This window comes from Ahaetulla prasina, chromosome 3 (assembly GCF_028640845.1).
Source record: "Ahaetulla prasina isolate Xishuangbanna chromosome 3, ASM2864084v1, whole genome shotgun sequence".
Classification (NCBI taxonomy): Eukaryota; Metazoa; Chordata; class Lepidosauria; order Squamata; family Colubridae; genus Ahaetulla; species Ahaetulla prasina.
The window spans coordinates 45923399-45942926 of record NC_080541.1 but is presented as its reverse complement, the minus strand read 5'-3'; the positions used below and the strand labels follow the sequence as shown (position 1 = coordinate 45942926).

Genomic DNA, 19528 nt, shown 5'->3' with positions numbered 1-19528 from the left:
AAATATTACAGAATGCAGATAGGCATGAAAACATGAAGTTCATGTTGTAAAGTGTACATCCTGGAATTTCCTCTTAGGCACCAGAGTAGGTTCAAGAAGCACTTAAAACTGCTAGAGGAAAGTATCATTGATTTCTTATTTTGAAAACATTACATTCAATTGTTGTACTACTTTTTTTTTCATCCTTAGACACAAAATAAAATCAGGTGTTTGGTAGACAAAAAATAAGCACTTGAAAAGTTTACATTAATTGAATTGCAAATAGTTTTTAGCTTGTAAAATATTTGGGAAAATAAATTGAGAATTCAGTTAACTAAATTCATTAATTGGAAAGAGATTATGTATGTACTGTATGTATGGGCTAGAACTCACATGCTATCCTAAGCTTTGACATTAGGGAGTTTACGTTATAGTATCATGCAAGGTAATATAATGAAAGAAGATTAAAATAGAAGACCTACAAGGGAAAAATCATCAGATATGTAATCATCTTACATATCATTGCCATAGTGATTGGCAAATTTTATGTGGCATAAAATCTTCCTCTGGCATGATACCCTACTGTTGAATGGTTAAATTTCATACAAGCTGGTCATGCAAAAAAATTGTTCAATCCATAATAACACTAATTCTGAAATTTGTATAAGGACAATATTTTTTATTGAAAGTCATTCAAATGTGTAAATATTTGACAGCTCCAACTCTCTTGATCAGGAAAAATATTACAGTATACATCTCTGGTGCATTGGAAAGCAATTATCAATGCAAATAGGCAGTCCTATGAAGAAGATGAATAAGAAGGGGACACTGTGGCTCAATGGCTAAGATGCTGAGCTTGTCGATCCCTAGCGCCATGTAACGGAATGAGCTCCCATTACTTGTCCCAGCTTCTGCCAACCTAGCAGTTCGAAAGCATGTAAAAAATGCAAGTAGAAAAATAGTGACCACTTTGGTGAAAAGGTAACAGCACTCCGTGCGCCTTTAGCATTTAGTCATGCCGGCCACATGACCATGGAGACATCTTTGGACAGCACTGGCTCTTTGGCTTTGAAACGGAGATCGGCACCGCCCCTTAGAGTTGGGTACAACTAGCATGCATGTGCGGGGGAACCTTTACCTTTACCTTTATGAAGAAGATTCCATTGTTCTGACTTGGCAGCAGCAACTTCCTGTGCTCAAAGCTGGAACCAGCTTTCTGTTTTTCTATAATACTAAGAGTAGATTTAATAATAGTGAATTTAATTTTTTCCACATTAGTTTAACGTGTCAACTTTGTGTCAATTTTGGCAATTTTAAGATGTGTAGTTTCCAACATCCAGTGTTCCTCAGCCAGCTTGCTGATTAGGGAATTTTGGGAGTTGAAGTCCACTCATCTTAAATTTGCTAAGGTTGAGAAACACTGGTTTAAATACCCATGAGTTCTTTAATATTTTTCAGGTCGAAAGTAAATAACCCACTGTACACTAAAATGGAAATAGCAATTCACAACTTAATTCGTTTAAAAAATGACAGGGAAATCTTCCAGACAATTTTTCATTTTCAGCTCATTGAGAATTTGGCCTTAGTTACCTTTATGTCACTAAAGAAATAGTTGAGAAAGTAACTAGGAACCTGACCCTTATAGAGACCATAAAGTAAATTTTAAAAGCTCCAATGATCTGTACCACAGTATTAAATTTAAGCTTATAGGAACAACCATGTCATCTGCGAAACCATTTATAGAGGCTCTTGTGTTACATGTCAAAACCGATTACTGGAACTGTCTGCTCTCCATGTTAATATAGTGGAAACATTGTTTCCACATTAACAGGTAAGAAATATCATTGGGTTTGTCAAACTTGCATTAACTGAGTTTATAGGATATAGTAATGAGAGACAAAAGAGATCATTAACCTGACTACAGAATAGAACAAAAAGAACTTTAGAAGTCTGTCAGGCATTGTTCTTTACATTATCAGTCTCTGAGTAAGTATAAGTACGAGTGGGATTTGCAGCAAGAATAAGAGAACTGTTGTTCATGTAGATTTATATCAAAATGAAAACAATTAGAAAATCTGAACTAGGAATAGGTTAGGAGAATGGAACCTGTTCTTCTGTTTTCCATAGATAACATTGTTATACAGCATCCCGTATTTAACACATGAGAGAGACAAATGCTTTATTTGACACAAAACAATTGCAAAATGTAAACGTGGACTGATTGAGAAATAAGCTCAGAAAAACGGAACTTTCTTAGTATTATCAGAAAGAGCACAGTGTGGTTAAAATACCTAAACACATTGCCTCTGTGATCTTCCCACACACTTATATTTAATATCCTAAAGTTTAGGACCTAAAACCTACCCAAAGGGTCTTCTCTTTTCTGAACACAATAATGACTAGTGAAACTGAAATAACAGAGTTTCCTCCAAAGCCCCCATGTGATACTACCTTCTCTTCTTTCCTTCCCACTATCAAAGATTTTTGTTAATTATTTAGTAATGGAATGTCTTGCGATCTTGACATTTCTGTAGTAGTAGTCTGTTTAATCAGCTTTAAAATGTACTCAGCAATATCGATTATCATGATTTCTAACTTTAAAAAATAAAATGTTCATATCTGGGCTTTAGAATCAAGAAAATGGCTGTGATGCAAAGCATCTATAATACTTTAAAGTACTACTTCTGAAAGCATTTAATCTATTTTTCTTAAAGGTGCTTCAGGTCTTAATAGGTATTCACTTGCTGCAAATTCTTGAACTACACAACACGTCTTCTCCTAAAATTGTGCTGAAGCATAAATTATCGAAGCCAGGAAAAGAGGTAGCTGCTTTAAACAGTTGTAGGCATAAGATTTGTGAATAATGTGAAACCCAAGCATAGTAATTAAACTTCCATAAGAGCCAGAGGTTATGAATCAGCTCTTCTAGTGTGAAATATGTTAAAAATCTCATTTGTCTGGTTTTTGGTGTTCATAAGAAAATCTATGAGACTCTTCGCAGTTCTTTACATTTCCATTCCAGAAGATATACTGGAATTAAATGATCTTCAGGGGACAACAATGTTTTCCAACTTCTATTTTTTTAACAATAGTGATAACCTCTTCTTATCAATTAGACTGCAGAAATCAAGAAATCATTTAGGAGATGATAAGGAATCTAAGCATCAGAGGATTTTTCCCAGAAGCCACAGAATAGGTACTTAAAAATACATTTTTGAGCATTTTTGACAGTTTTTTCTACTTTCTTGAACAGATACAATTTTGTATCCAAACTTAAATTTTGTCCTGATAAAATATAAAGTAAATTTCATTAGCTCAATCTCATGTCTAGAAGATTTGCAAGACAGGATTGATATCAAATACAAACATGCAGAGAAGTTTCCCTGAACATTTTTAAAGGTTATTTTAAGTATGTTTGTTTTATGGACCCATGATACAAATCTTTTTTTTTCTTCTGATGCAGTCAGGCAGCTGCACAAACCTTAAGCATATTAAGGAACAAAGTATTACTGGTGCTGTTTGGCTTTGCACTTATTGTGAAGACTGCCTAGGCTGGTATAATGTATTAGCCTTGCTCTAGTCACATTCATGTAAATACCTACATGAATATATATTTACATGACTGTGACTCATTCAATATCAAAACAGACAATATTAGCTTTAGTAAAATAAAAGAATAAATATGTAAAATATGCATATAATTTAGCATTTTCCCACAATTTGGGAATATTTATAATCAGATTCCACAGACTGACATATATTTTCTTTAGTCATCACAGAGAAACATCTTACAAGGTGCTGTAATAAGGGACTTTGTGATGAATGAGATGAGAATGTTCACAATATGCAGTTAGCCATGTGTGAATTGTTTTAATTTTGTACATGATTGTAGATCGGTTTGGTGTGCACCATTAAAATTTTTAAGGTTAAATTTATGTTTACTTGATTGCTACAGTTATAGTATCCCTTTTAAAACAAGTGTAACAGTATCAGTGTGCATTTGAGGAAAATATAACTGATAATTAGAGCTAGATCCTAATTTTTTTCTTAGGGATTGAAAAATATAAAAGAAAACCTTGCTCCATTCCCATTCCTGTTATCCAACAGATTTACTAAAACAGAGTAGTGTATAATATTCTGGGTGCCAATATGTTGACTTGCTTTAGAACAGAGTCCCCTAAGCTGGTCAATATCAACCCCCAAGATTGATAGTGTTAGAATATCCAAAGAATCAATGTTGTTGTTTTATTATTGTGGTTGCTTAAATAGTCAGCTAGATGTTTAGATTGGATTTGGCATTTATATCCACCAATCAAATCATTCTCAAGGAACTAGGATACATTATTATTACATTACTATTCCGAGGTTATTCTAGGATTCTTAGCTCTATGTTAGCTGCAGAGACAGAAAAGGAAAGGCAATATTTAATAGGAAATAAAGCAGTGGAAAGAACAATGAATGGTCTAAATGGGAAAATACTTTGATAGCCAAACTACGAACATTACCAAATCTTATGTCTATGCATTTGTAAAAGAAACACGGAGCAACAACAACATTTAGATCACGAAAGAGAAAATAATAAATGTAAAGTTTAAATATTCAAAAACCAAATAATTTTTTAGAAGGAATTTGTATCACTGCCTATATTAACAAATGCAATGTATTGGGTGAGACCTAGCAATTTTTGTAGTTATCTTGTTGAGTAATAGCATTTCAAAATTTCATGCATGCGTGAAGCACAGCTAAGCTCCAAGGAACACACAGTTATTTCACAAAACATGAAATGGTCCATATTCTATTTTAATAGTTGCTTCTATTTTTTCAATTTTACATTTTATTGGCATTACATTACTTCAGGGACAGTAAGGACAAAAGATGGTGAGATATAGAATATGAGTCTAAATTAATACAATTTTGCCATCTTATATTATTTAACATATACTGGTAATTAAGTTCCATGCAGATGATCAAAATCAAGGAAACAAGAACTACTAGATTTTATTGAGGTATTTATAATGCTATTTCAGAATAAACACTGAATCCTGGAAACTATAAAAAGAATTCCTCTTCTTCATTAATAGTAAGTTAATCAATGTAGCATCTTTTTGAAAGTTTTGAAGCCTTCTTCTCAAGCTTCTTTCCATGTGATATAAGTTGCCATTTGTGAAATAAACTCTTATTTTACTGTTTTTCAAACTTGGCAACTTCAAAATGTGTGGACTTCAACTCCCATAATTACCCAAGCCAGCACGCATGTTAATTGATTCAACCTCTGAATTTTTATTTTTTATGTCTATTCTCTCTTTGCTTTCTCTTCCAGCCTCTCGTCAGTCTTTCATATATAAAATTGAATAATATAGTTATTAAGAGGTAATAGCAGAAAGCAATTTAGACTCCATGAATTTGAGTGTTAATAAACGATTGAATGACAGTAACTCTAATAGAAAAAATAGCTTGGAAATAGCAATTCTAAGTCAGAGTTAAGCCACCAATATAAAGTTAATTATGTGCTGCATACACGGTTCTTTGTGACTTCTTGACAAGAGAGAATACCGTATGAGATGTTCACAGCAACGCTTTCTGAAAGATTCTATCTAGAGCTGCTTTTATGTCCTTCTGCCAGCAAAAAAAAGTACTATTAGGAGAAGAAATTCCATTTCTCCTACACTCAGCTTCCTGGTTCAAAAGATTAGAAAGATGAGCCATGCAAAAGGAAGAAAAGGGATATTATATTTCTCTTAGTCCAAAGACTGAAAAGAGAAACATTGTCCTCTAGAAAAGAGTAGTGACCAGGACATTAAAACAAGACTTTTTGGCATTCTGAATTTGAAGTTTTTGAATCTAGACTGCCAACTAGGGCTCCTGGCCCTAGTAGTGTAATACAAGAAATCACAGCATGAGCCCCTGGAAAAATGCAAAGGCTTTAGGAGGAGGAGCATTTAAGATAGGGAAGTCAGCTCTGGCGATTAGAATTAATAAGGCTTCAACCTACTCTAAACTCAAAATCAAAGTTATAAGGGGTACTACACCATTAGTCCTACTTTGCTGTTCTCATCACCTCTGGGCCAAAATAAAATAGGAATAGCTATATATGATATGTAAGGCATTGGATATATCCCTACTTTTTTTCCTTTCAATTTGTTTTCTGGATTATTAGCTAAAGGATTTGGGATTGGCAGATTTGTCTCTGGAGCGCAGCAAAGTCTTCTTCAGAAGCTGAGCAATTAGTGGTACCCTGAAGCTGAAATCTTTGAGAAAAAGGTCAACTGGGTCAAAATACAGCAAGAGGTCACCCGACATGAGCTCCTGGAGAAAATAAGACCATTTAAAGGCCTAGAACTCCATGTGTTTATTTTCAAGAACTTAGATTGCCACTCAAAAGTCAAGTTTTTTAGCCCATAACAAATTGGGCATCCTTGTCTGTAATAATGACAAATGAGATCTTATGTTATACGTATTTACTTCTTAATATGTTAGAATTGTACATTATGTATAATGTATAATGCAGATAAAAAGTTGGATAATCTGAATAAAAGGCTTCTTGTACTAATAATCAGGAAAATGGAAACAGCCTGACATACAGATTTTGATATACTCCTCAATAAATTTGGACACTTGATGTTATTATGCTCTATTACATTATTGATTTGAGGATGAAGGCTCTCAATAAGAAAATAGGCAAGGTGATTTTTTTTAAAACAATGTATTTGTTGACAGTTTACACTTAGGTTAACTGTCAGTTAAACATTTGTGTTCAGTTCATGCTTTCTTAATCTTCATCATTCATATCCAGATATTGCAAAATAAAGACTGTTGGTTCTCCAATAACATTCAGGCTGTATACAATATTGCATTCATTAAATTAATCATCCTCGTTTTGTTCCTGTAGCAGAAGTTCCTATTAAATGAGCTGTTCCTTTGTTTCTTTGCAGTATCTTAAGTGAGCTTTTGAACTGATTTTAAGACCATCCAATAGCTATAATCTCAATAAGTTTTTTTATTAAATCTGCATTTGAATACCTTTTTTTTTTTTATTTCCCACAGCACCTGCCAAAAAAAAGAAAGAAAGAAAGAAAGAAAAGAGAATATATTTGCAATTTAATTTCCCTAGAGGGAAATGGGTTTTTCAGAGCAACTTTGATATATTTTTCTTTTCTTTTCTTTCTTTTTTTTGAGGGGGGGAGGGGCAAGAAGGAAGGTTAATCAGTAATTTAATTCCTCTTGCCATTCTGTGATCCTATTTGCATGATAAAAGAGAATCACATCTTTTTAAAAGTCCCATTTTAAAGCCGGAATTATTTAACAAAATTCCAGGGAGCAAACTAGGAATAATTTTTTAAAAAATCTAAAAAATAAATTAACATAATCTTTTAAGACATCATTTTAAGGTATCCTATTATTACCTTTTGAAAATACAGGAATAATCTGGCTTGAATGTTTTCAAATGCATTGTTTCAGTGTGGTTCTGTAATTTCTTTCTTAATGGAATTACTTCAACTGCTGAACTTTTTGATGTACAAAGCTCGTGTTACCTATGACACTGATGTTCAGTATAATCACCAGTATGGCTTAAGCAGTGGAGAAATTAATTGTTTAAACCAAGACTATTGAAATGTAAAATAAAGTGCGTAGTATTTTGCCTTTTTTCTGGTAATATTTATATATTACAATAGATAAATTCTTCTTATTTATCCCTCTACTTCAGCGGCATTCATTAAGCCAGTCTTAGCAACTTTAAGATTTATGGACTTGATTTCAAAATGGACATTTTCATTATCAATTTCCTTCACTTTATTTACAAGAAAAAAGTGGATGTTTATGGGAGTTTGTCTCTTGTGTATGTTGCTTATCCTTTCCAACTTTCTCTCTATATGTACACACAAGATCAGGTTTTCTACCCTATTCTTAAAATATTCACAACTATTGAAAGCATTTTAAGTATAATGTTTAATTTTATTATTACTTTTAACAACTGACTGTGATATGAATTTTTTTCTAATCAGCTAATTTTAGTTCAACTGTTAGTGGCAGGGATGAACAATTCACAAAGATGCATCTGAGTTGGCAATGACAGTGAGTTTTCTTGCTAGTTTTCTAGAAATAGAAATAGACTGGGCCAATGGTTCTTGTCTACAAAAAATCTACATACCTTTGATGTCAGGATGTAATACAGGGTCTATTCTTCCGTTTTGTATCTCTATTGTGCCTGCTGGTGGAGTAAGTACTAGTAAGTACAGGTAAGCTCACTGTCACTGCCAACTCAGATGCATTGTATGAATCCTTCATCCACATAGAGCAGGGGTTTCCAACCTTAGCAACTTTATGACTTGTGGACTTCAACTCCCAGAATTCCTCAGCCATTGCATGCTGGCTGAGGAATTCTGGGAGTTGAAGTCCACAAGTCATAAAGTTGCCAAGGTTGGAGACCTCTGAGATAGAGAATCCTTCAACAAAAGCAGCAAGCATGCAGTTAGGGACACTTGTACTTACATGCACAGTTTCAGCTATCTTGCCTTACAAGTGTATTCTTCCTTTCTAGTGTTACATTATTACCTACATAAAAAGGAGCTTTTTATTATACTTTTTAAAACAAATTCACAAAAGAATAACGATTTCAATGCGTAAACGGGAATTTTTTTACAAAGAACAGTTTGGAAAGGTTACTTCATATGGTCACACCAAACTGCCTCCAAAATGACAGGTTGAAAGAATAATCATTTTAGAACAGTTTTTCTCATATAGGAAAATGGACAGATTCATGGACATGTGACCAGAAATAGCCAAAAAATATAACATGTGTTTAGATGCTGAAGCAAAGTATTACATTTATATAGGTTGCAGTGATAGGAGAGATTTTCACTTGAATGCAGATAATTGTCAAGAACAGTACTTCTGTTAATTTGAAATCTCTTAAAAGGAGAAGAGAAATAAGGCTACCTCCCACCCATTCCTCTTCCCATTATAAATACAACAGTGGTCTCAACTCAAAGTTTTGTGCCACACAAATGCATCATACTAATGGTGATTGTGGGGTCATCTCAAGCCGTAGTGCTACCTGAAAGAGAGCAAGAGTTTCTAAAGTTCTAAAGTTCTAAATAATTAAAAACCTTAGACTTAAATATAATTTCACTTTTAGCAGAACCATCCAGAACTGAAAAAGGCATTGGTTTTCATGTCTACCTCTCACGTACTTTGTTCCAAAGTTTCTTTCCTGCAAGGAGTTGTCTTGAAAGCATTACACATTATTTGTTCTGTTTTTTCTAAACATTAAGGTATAGAGTGCTCAAGGACTGTCTGTTGTTTGAACATCTGAAGTAGAAAATTCCCATGGTGTCCTTTACCAACAAGACGTAAAATAATTAACAATTTACTGCTCCTCATGATACCCAAACTGTACTGTTAAAAGGCAGACTCCTCAGTCTGCATCAATAATTCAAATTGAACTGTTCAAGCATGTTATGTCTTCAACTAATTTTGACTATAATTTTTCAAAGCATAAATTATTAGCCTGAAGCGAAATGTTATAATATGAAGCTATGTTGTTTTATTTTACACAATTTACTTTCAGCCATTTGAGTTCATTTTGACACAAGAAATATGTCTCAGCTATAAGGTTTATAATATTATTGTGGCTTAGTTTGGCAATATTCTTTCTTATTTCTTCTAATGTAAAGGAAAGATATATTAAGCTTACTTGCAAAGCTGGTTTAGTCTAACAAAAATATTTATGTTCCACAGACAAACTGCTGAATAAAAAAACATATCGGTACATATATATCTTGCATGAATTCTCTTTCACTGTAATAGGCAGATGAAAGTAATTAGACAATGCTTAGAATCATGTCCAGTCCTCCAAAAATGACAAAGAAACCCTTTGATCCGTTTGCCATGTTTCTATATCAAAGTTTCAGTACAAGAAAAAACTGATTTTAAGAACTTTTGCAGAAGTCAGGATAATATTTCCCAAAGAAATAAAGCTGAAAAACCAGCATTCATGTTCGAATAATTTTTTTAAATAGTTTTATCAGGAATAATTACATACATCATACTGTCTTGGCAAGGTATTTTTTACTTAACAAACTGCAGCAAATTTTGTTTAATTTTACTGGAAAAAGTAAGACAGATACTGCTACCAGAATAAATATAATATGCAAATAATGTAATATTACAATTATTCTTTAAAAGATGGCTAGCAAACAAAAGCATAATTTATTGATTAAAGTATTAGTCAATATTTAAAGCTTTTAAAATTAATGTAATAGTCCAAGTTAAAGATCCAAAATCCATTGTTGTGTAATACTTTAGTAGGATCAACTAAAATAGCATAAGTTTATGAAAGTATTGAGTTCTCCAGAATATTTCATCAGCCGGGTTGATGTAAACATTTGTAGAGAAAATAATATAAATGTGATAAATGGTTCTTGAATTATCATGACAATACTTTAAATTGATGGCATTGTATATGATGATGCTTTAGATATTGCATCATTTGACTATTTTAACAGCATAGAAATTGAGTATAAACTCAACATCTGGGGCTGTTTGAGTATAAACATTTCTCCATCCGTGTTTAAAATAACAAAATACTGTATTTTTCTCCCCTGAAACTTCTGATGTGGAATCCATGAATACTGTAATGCTATCAGAACTTATTTCTCCAATTTAAGAAAATGGTATCATAATAATGTTGACACTTCAGTTATAATGTACAGGTAGATAAAATACTTTTTGCATATACAGTAGATAATTGAGTTTTACTCTCAATTTTTTCAACATCAACATGATAATTAAAAATTCAAATTAGATGACAAACTTTATAGAAACAGAATTCACAGCAAGAGAATGAAATAAAAACCTAAAATTGAATTAGGCCACATTTCTATTTAGGAAAATTAAATATAGAGTTTTTAAGAAAACAGCACCTGGCTTTATGCAGAAAAAGGCATACTGGATTTATGATTTGTTATTTGTTTAGTATAGCAATTTTATTTTTGGTGTTTTTCTAACCCAATGACAGCAAGATTTCTATCATGTAAACCTGGGCATCTCAACCTTTTTTATCTTTGCAATACAAAAAATGTTAGCAATAATATGAATCTTTATTGTTGTTTTATTAATTATCTCCGAACTGGGAATCTTTTCTAAATTTTCTGCCAGAATATGGGACAATTCCTCTTCTAATTTCATAATTCTAAGGCATTAATGAACCTCATTGCAAATTAGATATTAGTTAGCTCGCTGTTACCCAAATCTATCTACAGATACCAGCTAGCATGCTGAAAATGCAAATCTGTGCTTGTAGTCCAGTTAGACAATAGTAATAAGTTTACATCAGAAAGCCCTTTTTCTTAGCTGTACTGTACAAACAGTTTTCAGCAGAGGTATCGATGCTGTATCCCTGTAGGTTTAGACTGAATTTATATATATACATATAACATCTTGGAATAATTTAATGCAAAAATAAAAGATAGGGTCAGACCTACATCATTATAATTCAAACTACTGTATGAATTATAGATCCCAAGGATCTTTTCCATGAGATGAATGCAAAGTGAGATACTGGTTAAAAGGCCATTTCAAAAATAGAGATAACCCCAAGCTACTGACTGCTTTATGAGGAAAGTTAATGTCATGGTTTATAGTTTTTGAACTACAGAATCTTGTCATCAGTCATTACACATGAACTGTTGTATCATTATTTATTTGCATGATCTATTTTCTTTTTAAGATTTTCTTCAGATATATAAATGTTTATATTCTTCATCTATCAGATATTCTTCTTCACTGTTAAATTAACCTAATGGTTAATTATTGGTTCCTAACAAACTACAACTATATGAAGGAAGCATGCAGTGGGATATCCCAAGGTTCTCTCTTAGGCCAGTACTCTTCAGGATCTTCATAAATGATTTAGATGAGAAAAAAGAAGGAGAACTCATTAAACTGGAGACAATACCAAACTGGGGTAAATAGCCAATGCCTTAGAAGACAGGCTCAAGTTCAGAAAGATCTTGACCTACCTAACAAAATGCATTTTATTGGTGAGAAAAGTAAGATCTTGTATTTAGATAAGAAAAAACAAAGGCACAAGTATAGAAAAAATGGTATTTGGCTCAACAGACGCAACTGTGAAAGGGATCTAGGTGTCCTAGTGGACAGCACCTTAAGTATGAGGCAACAGTATGCTACTTCTATGAAAAAAGCCAATGCAGTTCTAGGCTGCATCAATAGAAAGATAATATGAAGGTTATGTACCGCTGTACATTGCACTGGTAAGACCATTCTTGGAATACTGCATCCAGTTTTGGTCACCACAACACAAAAAAGATGTTAAGACTCTAGAAAGAGTGCAAAGTGCAAAGAGGGCAAGGAAGAGCAACAGAGGTGATTGGGGGGACTGTGGGCTATGATGAACAATTGTGTGAACTGGGTATGTCTAATCTTAACAAAAGAAGAGGTAGGGCTGACATGATAGCAGTCTTCCAATATTTGAAGGGCTGTGACACAGATTTATCTATTCCTCAAAGCACTTGAGGGCAGCACAAGAAGTAATCAATGGAAGTTTATTGAAGAGAGAGATCCAATCTAGAATTAAGGAGAAATATCTGTGGGGAGAACAATTAATCAGGGCAGGGCTTATCCACAGAAGTTCTTTCTCTTGCTCCTTCACTAGAGATTTTCTAAGAGATTGGAAAGCCATTTATACAAAATGGCATAGGGTCTCCAACTTGAGTAGGGGATTGGACTAGAGGATTCCAAGGTCTCTTCCACTTCTATTATTCTGTTATTCTGTTATCATGGATGTGCTCAATTTACATCAGAAGACCTGAGGGAGTAGGTTGGAAATAGATTATTTTGTAACTCTACCTGAGTAGTTCCTAAGAATAAGTTCTAAATGGTTTGCATATAATTGATTTAATCAGAATGATATTTTATTTCCACATTCTCATTTCCTTTGTCTGTTTCTAAGACTATTTGTCTACAAATCTGGATAACCTCATTGCCATTTAAATGTGTTCCTTACTTTCAAAAAGTGCAAGTCTCCATTACTTTAAAAGCCTTCATAAATAAGAATAGTTATCTACTAACCTTTTACATTTCAAACTTCTGTGTTAATTAGCCTTTGGGAATATGGACATTTATCTGATGTAATTGGTAAAAAGGTAATTGGATGATCCGAGTTTCTCCTGCATGTTTAAAAATAAATTCAAAAATCATTTGAAAATTGTCATTAATCATTTTATTCTAGAGTTAAGTGTCCACTTTAATGAAGGTTAACCTTTTATATAAGTCACAAGATGTTTTAAAAATAGTATAATCCTTAATTTCCATTTTTCTAATTGGAATAATTATTTTGTGCTGCAAATCTTTTTGATTTGAAGAAAATGATAAAATATGAATTCTCATTCTCCTTTGTAGATTTTCTGTGACAAATGATCTTTATTTGGCATTTGATAAATAAACGTCAAATAATAGAGTATTTTTCCTGATGTTTCAACTGATAGATTTATTTGTTGTCCATTTATTTGCTGTGTAAATCTACAGACATTTTATTTTATGTGAAATAGTTTTCATCTATTCAAGAGCCATGGGGTGCAGTAGTTAGAATGCAGTACTGCAGGCTAACTCACTGCTCATTCCAGGAGTTTGATTCTGAACGGCTCAAGGTTGACTCAGCCTTCCACCTTCTGGGGTCAGTAAAATGAGGACCCAGATTGTTGGGGGCAATACGCTGACTCTGTAAACTACTTAGAGAGGGCTAAAAAGCACTATGAAGTGGCAATAAGCCTAAATGCTATTGCTATCTTATGTGTGGCTATTTCAAAGTTCTCTTCTTTTTTCACTGTGCTTAAATATAATGTACCTTATATTGAAACATTTACAGAATGTGAGAATAGAAACCATTTCCCATAGAAATCTTCTGTATTTGCTAAATGTCTGCACTAGTTTGTGTTCTGCCTTATTGTACAGAAAATACTTACCGTATATACTCGAGTATAAGCCGAGTTTTTCAGCACGTTTTTTGTGCTGAAAAACGTCCCCTCGGCTTATACTCGAGTATATACGGCTTATACTCGAGGTTTTTTTTTCTTCTTTTTTTCACATTATACCGGATGGCGCAAACTTGGCGGGCTTTTGCATTAGCGCGGGGAAGCCCTGCCGGTGCAGTGAGAGGGCGGGGGAGCCGCCAGCCTTCTCGGCTGAGGGAGGGAGGGTTTCCCCGACCGGTAGCTGCCTCATTTCCCACCCTCGGCTTATACTCGAGTCCCCAGTTTACCCCAGTTTTTTGGGGTAAAATTGGGGACCTCGGCTTATACTCAGATCGGCTTATATTCGAGTATATACGGTATTTATTTATTTATTTGTTTGTTTATATAATACCCAACTCACAAAAAGTAATTGTGGGTGGCTTTCAGCATTAAAAAACAAAATTATAGAATCCCTAGGAACAAAACAACTAACAATCAGCCACATTGTAGATTTCAAATTGAGGGTGGTGAGTTAAGTTAGCCCACTTTCAGGGAACTCAGGATAAATAAAATCCATGAGGTTCTCACTTCATTAAAGCACCTGAAAGATAATAGAAATGTTTGAATAATTTCTTAGTCCTTGAAGAGCATCTCCAATTTATTTTCAGGTGCAAATGACTAGAGTATTTTTAAATTTGATCTAAAACTGACTACATGGTCAAACTCAGAAGCTGAAATACAATTTATATATGATGCATCATGTATATTCTTTGTCAAGTTCTAAAGAAGTCTCATGGGTATGTGGAATAAATATGATATGTTTTGTAAAACATCTATTCCTGCCTAGGGTGGTGAATCCTAATCTCTACTGAGCATTAATAAAGAAACAAAAATGTCAGAACATTTTCAATCCTATCAATTCCTTTAGTGGTTACTACATTATGACTATTCTTTTATATAAGTAACTAAAATTATATTGCGGTCAGCAGGAACTACAGAGCCTGTTTCCTGGGCTTTTACAAGAAAAACAACTTGAGCATTGTGATTCATTGACATAAATGGATTCAACAAATTTGTTAGTAAAAATATTCATCATAAGCAGGAATAGATGAACTGCATTTTGCATATTAAATATCAACAATATATATTTTCCTTGAGTGAATATTTTCCACATTGTTAGATACAGATTACTGTATCTGTAAATCACTGGCCCTTCAATAGTGAGAGTTAAGAATAGTTTGATACCAGTCTTATCTAAGCAAATAATACACTTATAAGGTGGGAGGACAAGATATTGTTAATGGCATTACTATGCAGTGTTAAATGATGAGTATCTAATGACTCAATCTATCATTCTAATGAGGCCATCTGATCTCAACATTACTTCTGAAAGACTCATTGGGCTTTATTCCAGCAGATCATCATATTCTATCCTTTGTATAACACCTATGAAACATTGAATATTGCAACATGTAAAAACAAGTCAAACAGCCAGCTCATAAGGGTGAGGGAAGAAAAATAGAGAGCAAAAATAATGAACATGCAAAGTTTAATATCCACAATAGGTGGCAAAGAAAAATAAAAACCTAGAGGATGGTGAATAGTGTCCTGAGGAAATGTATAAAGAAAGAGTCAAAGGCTGGGTACCAGCAATTGAACAAAAAGAGCTTTTTCTTCCTTATGGAGGATCTAAAATCAAAGGGAACCAGATCCAATTTACAGGCCTTGTAAGGCCTAGATTATAGCATTTTAATGTCTCGGGTTCTTTTAACCAACTAGACATATACTGTATATTTTTCCCTGTCCCTTTGGTTTTCTGCTTTAATTATGGTATGATATGCTATGTCTGCACTGAGATTAATCCTAGACAAAATGAGCTGTACATTAGAATTTGAAGCCATGAAATAATTTATTTGTAATTTTTCTTTAAAGCTAACCTTCCTTATTTGTAGGCAAAAATGTTGAGGTAATAAGAAATAATTGGAATTCTTTAGATGCTTTCAGTAATTCATGGGAAAAGAACATTGTATATTTCCTCTCAGAATTATCTTGGATATTCTGTATATTATCTACATATTTGCTAAATGTTGGCAAAGCTCACTGAGTTTCAAGAAAGAGATGAAATATTTTGTCTTGGTCATTTTATAGGTCAGTTAATACTTTATTGCCATGTTTGGAAATAGAGATTGAAATATCTGTTTAGGTTGTAAGAACATGTGACATGTCCAAAAGGATACTGATCAGATTCTTTTTACATGCAATTTTCATCTCCATTATTTTAAACTGTACTGTGGCAGTATGTATTTCCTTTGGAATATATTTTCATATTAAATCATTAAAATTATATTTTAAAAATTCTTTATTTTATTTTGTTTACTAGGAAACAGATCTCATGACCTTTAACATCTCAATGCATCGATCTTGGTGGCGAGAACATGGGCCAGGCTGCATACGAAGAGTGGTGCGCCCTTCAGCTCCTGGGATCATAGATGATATTTCCTATGTCTCTGTGACAGGTTGCATAATTGACTTTCAGTACCTAGAGGTCATTCATAGTGCCATCCAAATTCTACTCTCCGTAAGTCCATATTTACTTTTATGGATATTTTTATTTTGACATATTTTTTTCCAATCTTTATTTGTTAATGAATTCTTCTCAGTTGCAAGAGAGGAGAAAATACTATTATAAGTAGTGTAGTAATTAAGAAAACATTATTAAAGGAGTCATTTGGAATATGTAGATTGTGCAATATGGCAATCCATGTTACTATATCATGCAAATTAAAATAAAGCGTTATGTTGATTTGCAAATCAAATCAGAAAAATGAATGAAAGAGAAGACTTAATGAACTTCTCTAATTAGCTAGGAGTAGCTTATATGTACGGGATAAGCTTCAAAATATCAAGGGTAGTTATTTTTTGCTAACATAAAAGACATCTCCTTTAGATTTGTCAATTACTTGTAATTGACCATTAAGATGAGAAATTTATTTACTAGATTAGTACAGTGTTGTTATTTTTGTTCTTTTGAATCCAGAAAAACTCACTCACTTTTCTTTTCTTATAAACCCCATCGCTGCAATAGAATGCAGATATGTTATATAGGAAGTTATCAGTTAGGCTCTCCTAATTGCTTTGTTCCAAGATTTAAAGTATGGCTCTAGTTCTTCACCTAGCTATTATTAATCGCTACAATGATAGAACATTCTCTCATCACTACAATGGTAGATAAGATAAAATATTATCTTTTCTGAAATGGGTGATTTTTCTTCTTGTCGCAATGGTGAAGATGATGTTTATAATTAAAATGATATTGTAACACATTCTGATTTTACAAGAATAGAAATATAATTTCTGTTATATATAGAAATTATAAGGTAGTCACTATTGTCATACTATTAGTCTACTTCAAAGAAACAAATCACTCAAACTATCAGATGAAAGGCTATTTAATTCTATTTAATCTACCACTACTATGTAAAATGCCTTTTTAGTTCAGTATATTTCAAGCTCTGTACATTTAATCTGCTAATATTTCTATGGATTTTTACTCAGTTTTAGGTGGTAAGGTATCAGTATATTTTCATGTTTGGTATGGGAAGTCTATTGTTAAGTAGTTCCTGAAAATTCATTATATCTACTAGGTAAAGAAAGGATTAGATTTCTTTTACATATAATTAAATTTATTTATTTATTTATTTATTTATTTATTGTTTCAATTTCTATACCGCCCTTCTCCCAAAGGACTCAGGGTGGTTTACAGCCAAAGTAAAGACAGTTAGTACAATTTTTAGGACCAGTTTAAAAGGAAAATTTAGAGTTGGTTGAAGAACTTAAAACCAATAAAACCCCTTATTAAAACCCCACTAGGCCAGTCCTGCACAGTGAAACAAAAATGTTTTCAGCTCGCGTCGAAAGGTCCGAAGATCAGGGAGTTGATGGATACCTGGTGGTAACTTGTTCCAGAGGAATTTAGGGATCATATTGTCCATGCATTATATTTGGAACATCTTTTCATGTTCTTTTCCCCAGCAAATGTCAACTTGGAAGTTATTAAAGCAATTAGTCCATAAATATAGTTTTAAACAAAACATCAAAGTAAGACAAAAAAATGTGGCAGGCCAATATAAAAGATTGGTAAACAATCTATGAAAAAAAGGAGTTGAGAGTTGAGGAATTAAAAAATAAACAGATCCAACTTAATTTATGACTACAATCTAAGTAATTGATAGTCTCCTGAACAAATAAGCAGGGCTACATCAGAGGAGGAAACTGGTCCCTTAATATAGAGATCCTGTAGACATAGTTGGAAGCAAAGTGAGTCAGACAGACTAAGTTCAAGTTTACAGAATTTTACAGTCTACAGTGTATATGCATGAATTTTATTAAACATATTTCCATACAAATTTAGATTCTAATGAATGTTACTCTACGTCATCATTCTCATTGGATTGTTCTTCATGGTATGCTATCATTAGCAGAGAAGTCAATGCCCTTGCCTATTTTTAAATCTACCCAGCTGGAAATCATTTATGGATGTTAATAAGCATCAATTCATCTCTTCCTCTACATCAGAGGTATCAAACTCGATTTCACTGAGGGCTGCAGGAGGGTTGTGTTTGACCTCAGGGGGCTGGGGTGGTTGTGGCTAGGGTGGGTATGGTCAGCTCGATGTCTCTCCTTTCGGGGGTGCCTGTGATGGCCCGAGTGCTCTGCCAGTGAAAACAGGCTCTGCATGTGGCCTTCCCGAGCTCCATTTTCACTGTCAGAGGGTCGCAGGAGGCTGTGGCAGCCAAAAACGGAGCTCAGGAGCCCATTTTCACTGGCAGAAGCACAGCGGGCCGGTCCTTCACTGTTTCCAGGGCAGCCACACAGGCCAGATCTAAGTATCCCACAGGCTGCATCCGGCCCCTGGGCCTTGAGTTTGACACCCCTCCTCTACATTCTACTTTGCTGGAATGGAAGGGAAGTTCCTATTTGAGGAAGAGAGTTCAGAATTTAGATTATTCAATGCAATATTGCTAACTCCCAGGGAAATATGGAAGGTAATGTCTAAGGCAAGTTTTTGAACTTATAATATGGTATTAGAATGGAAAATTCATCTTTCTTTATTTTTAAAACAGGATTTAAAAAAAATCCAAGCTAAATCTCACATGTAAATCTTAAGAAAAAAAAACATTATTTCATTGGCTCCTAAAAAAAATTATATAAATATCTGAAATAACACATCTGCATTATTTTTAAAAATAACAAAAATATTTTTCCAGTAACGCAGTATAATTGACTGTATTCCTCTACATTCCCAGGTACTAATTTGTTCCAATATAGGGTACATCTTTATTTGGAATTTTAATATGAATATGTCCCCATGGATCCATTCCTCCATATCATTATTAACCTCTTTACACTGTCCTTGATTTAATTGATGATTTAAGCCTTACTATTTTCAACATATCTGTCAGCTACTGATTATTTAATCTGAGGATGAACCATTACATTTTTGTGATTTTAAATACTACTTTATCAAAGGGGAAAAATAATTTAAGTAGCAGCCATTTAATTAGCAGTCTTCAGTGGAG

At 33.4% G+C, this 19528-nt stretch overlaps 1 protein-coding gene across 1 annotated transcript in view; it reads left to right on the top strand.

Annotated features, from left to right (window-relative positions):
• NKAIN3 (sodium/potassium transporting ATPase interacting 3) overlaps positions 1-19528 on the top strand; it is a 143819-nt gene that overhangs the window by 83772 nt on the left and 40519 nt on the right. The window contains exon 4 of the mRNA XM_058178523.1: positions 16330-16527. Coding sequence (XP_058034506.1) covers positions 16330-16527 — 198 coding nt within the window. The remainder of the gene's footprint in view (positions 1-16329; positions 16528-19528) is intronic.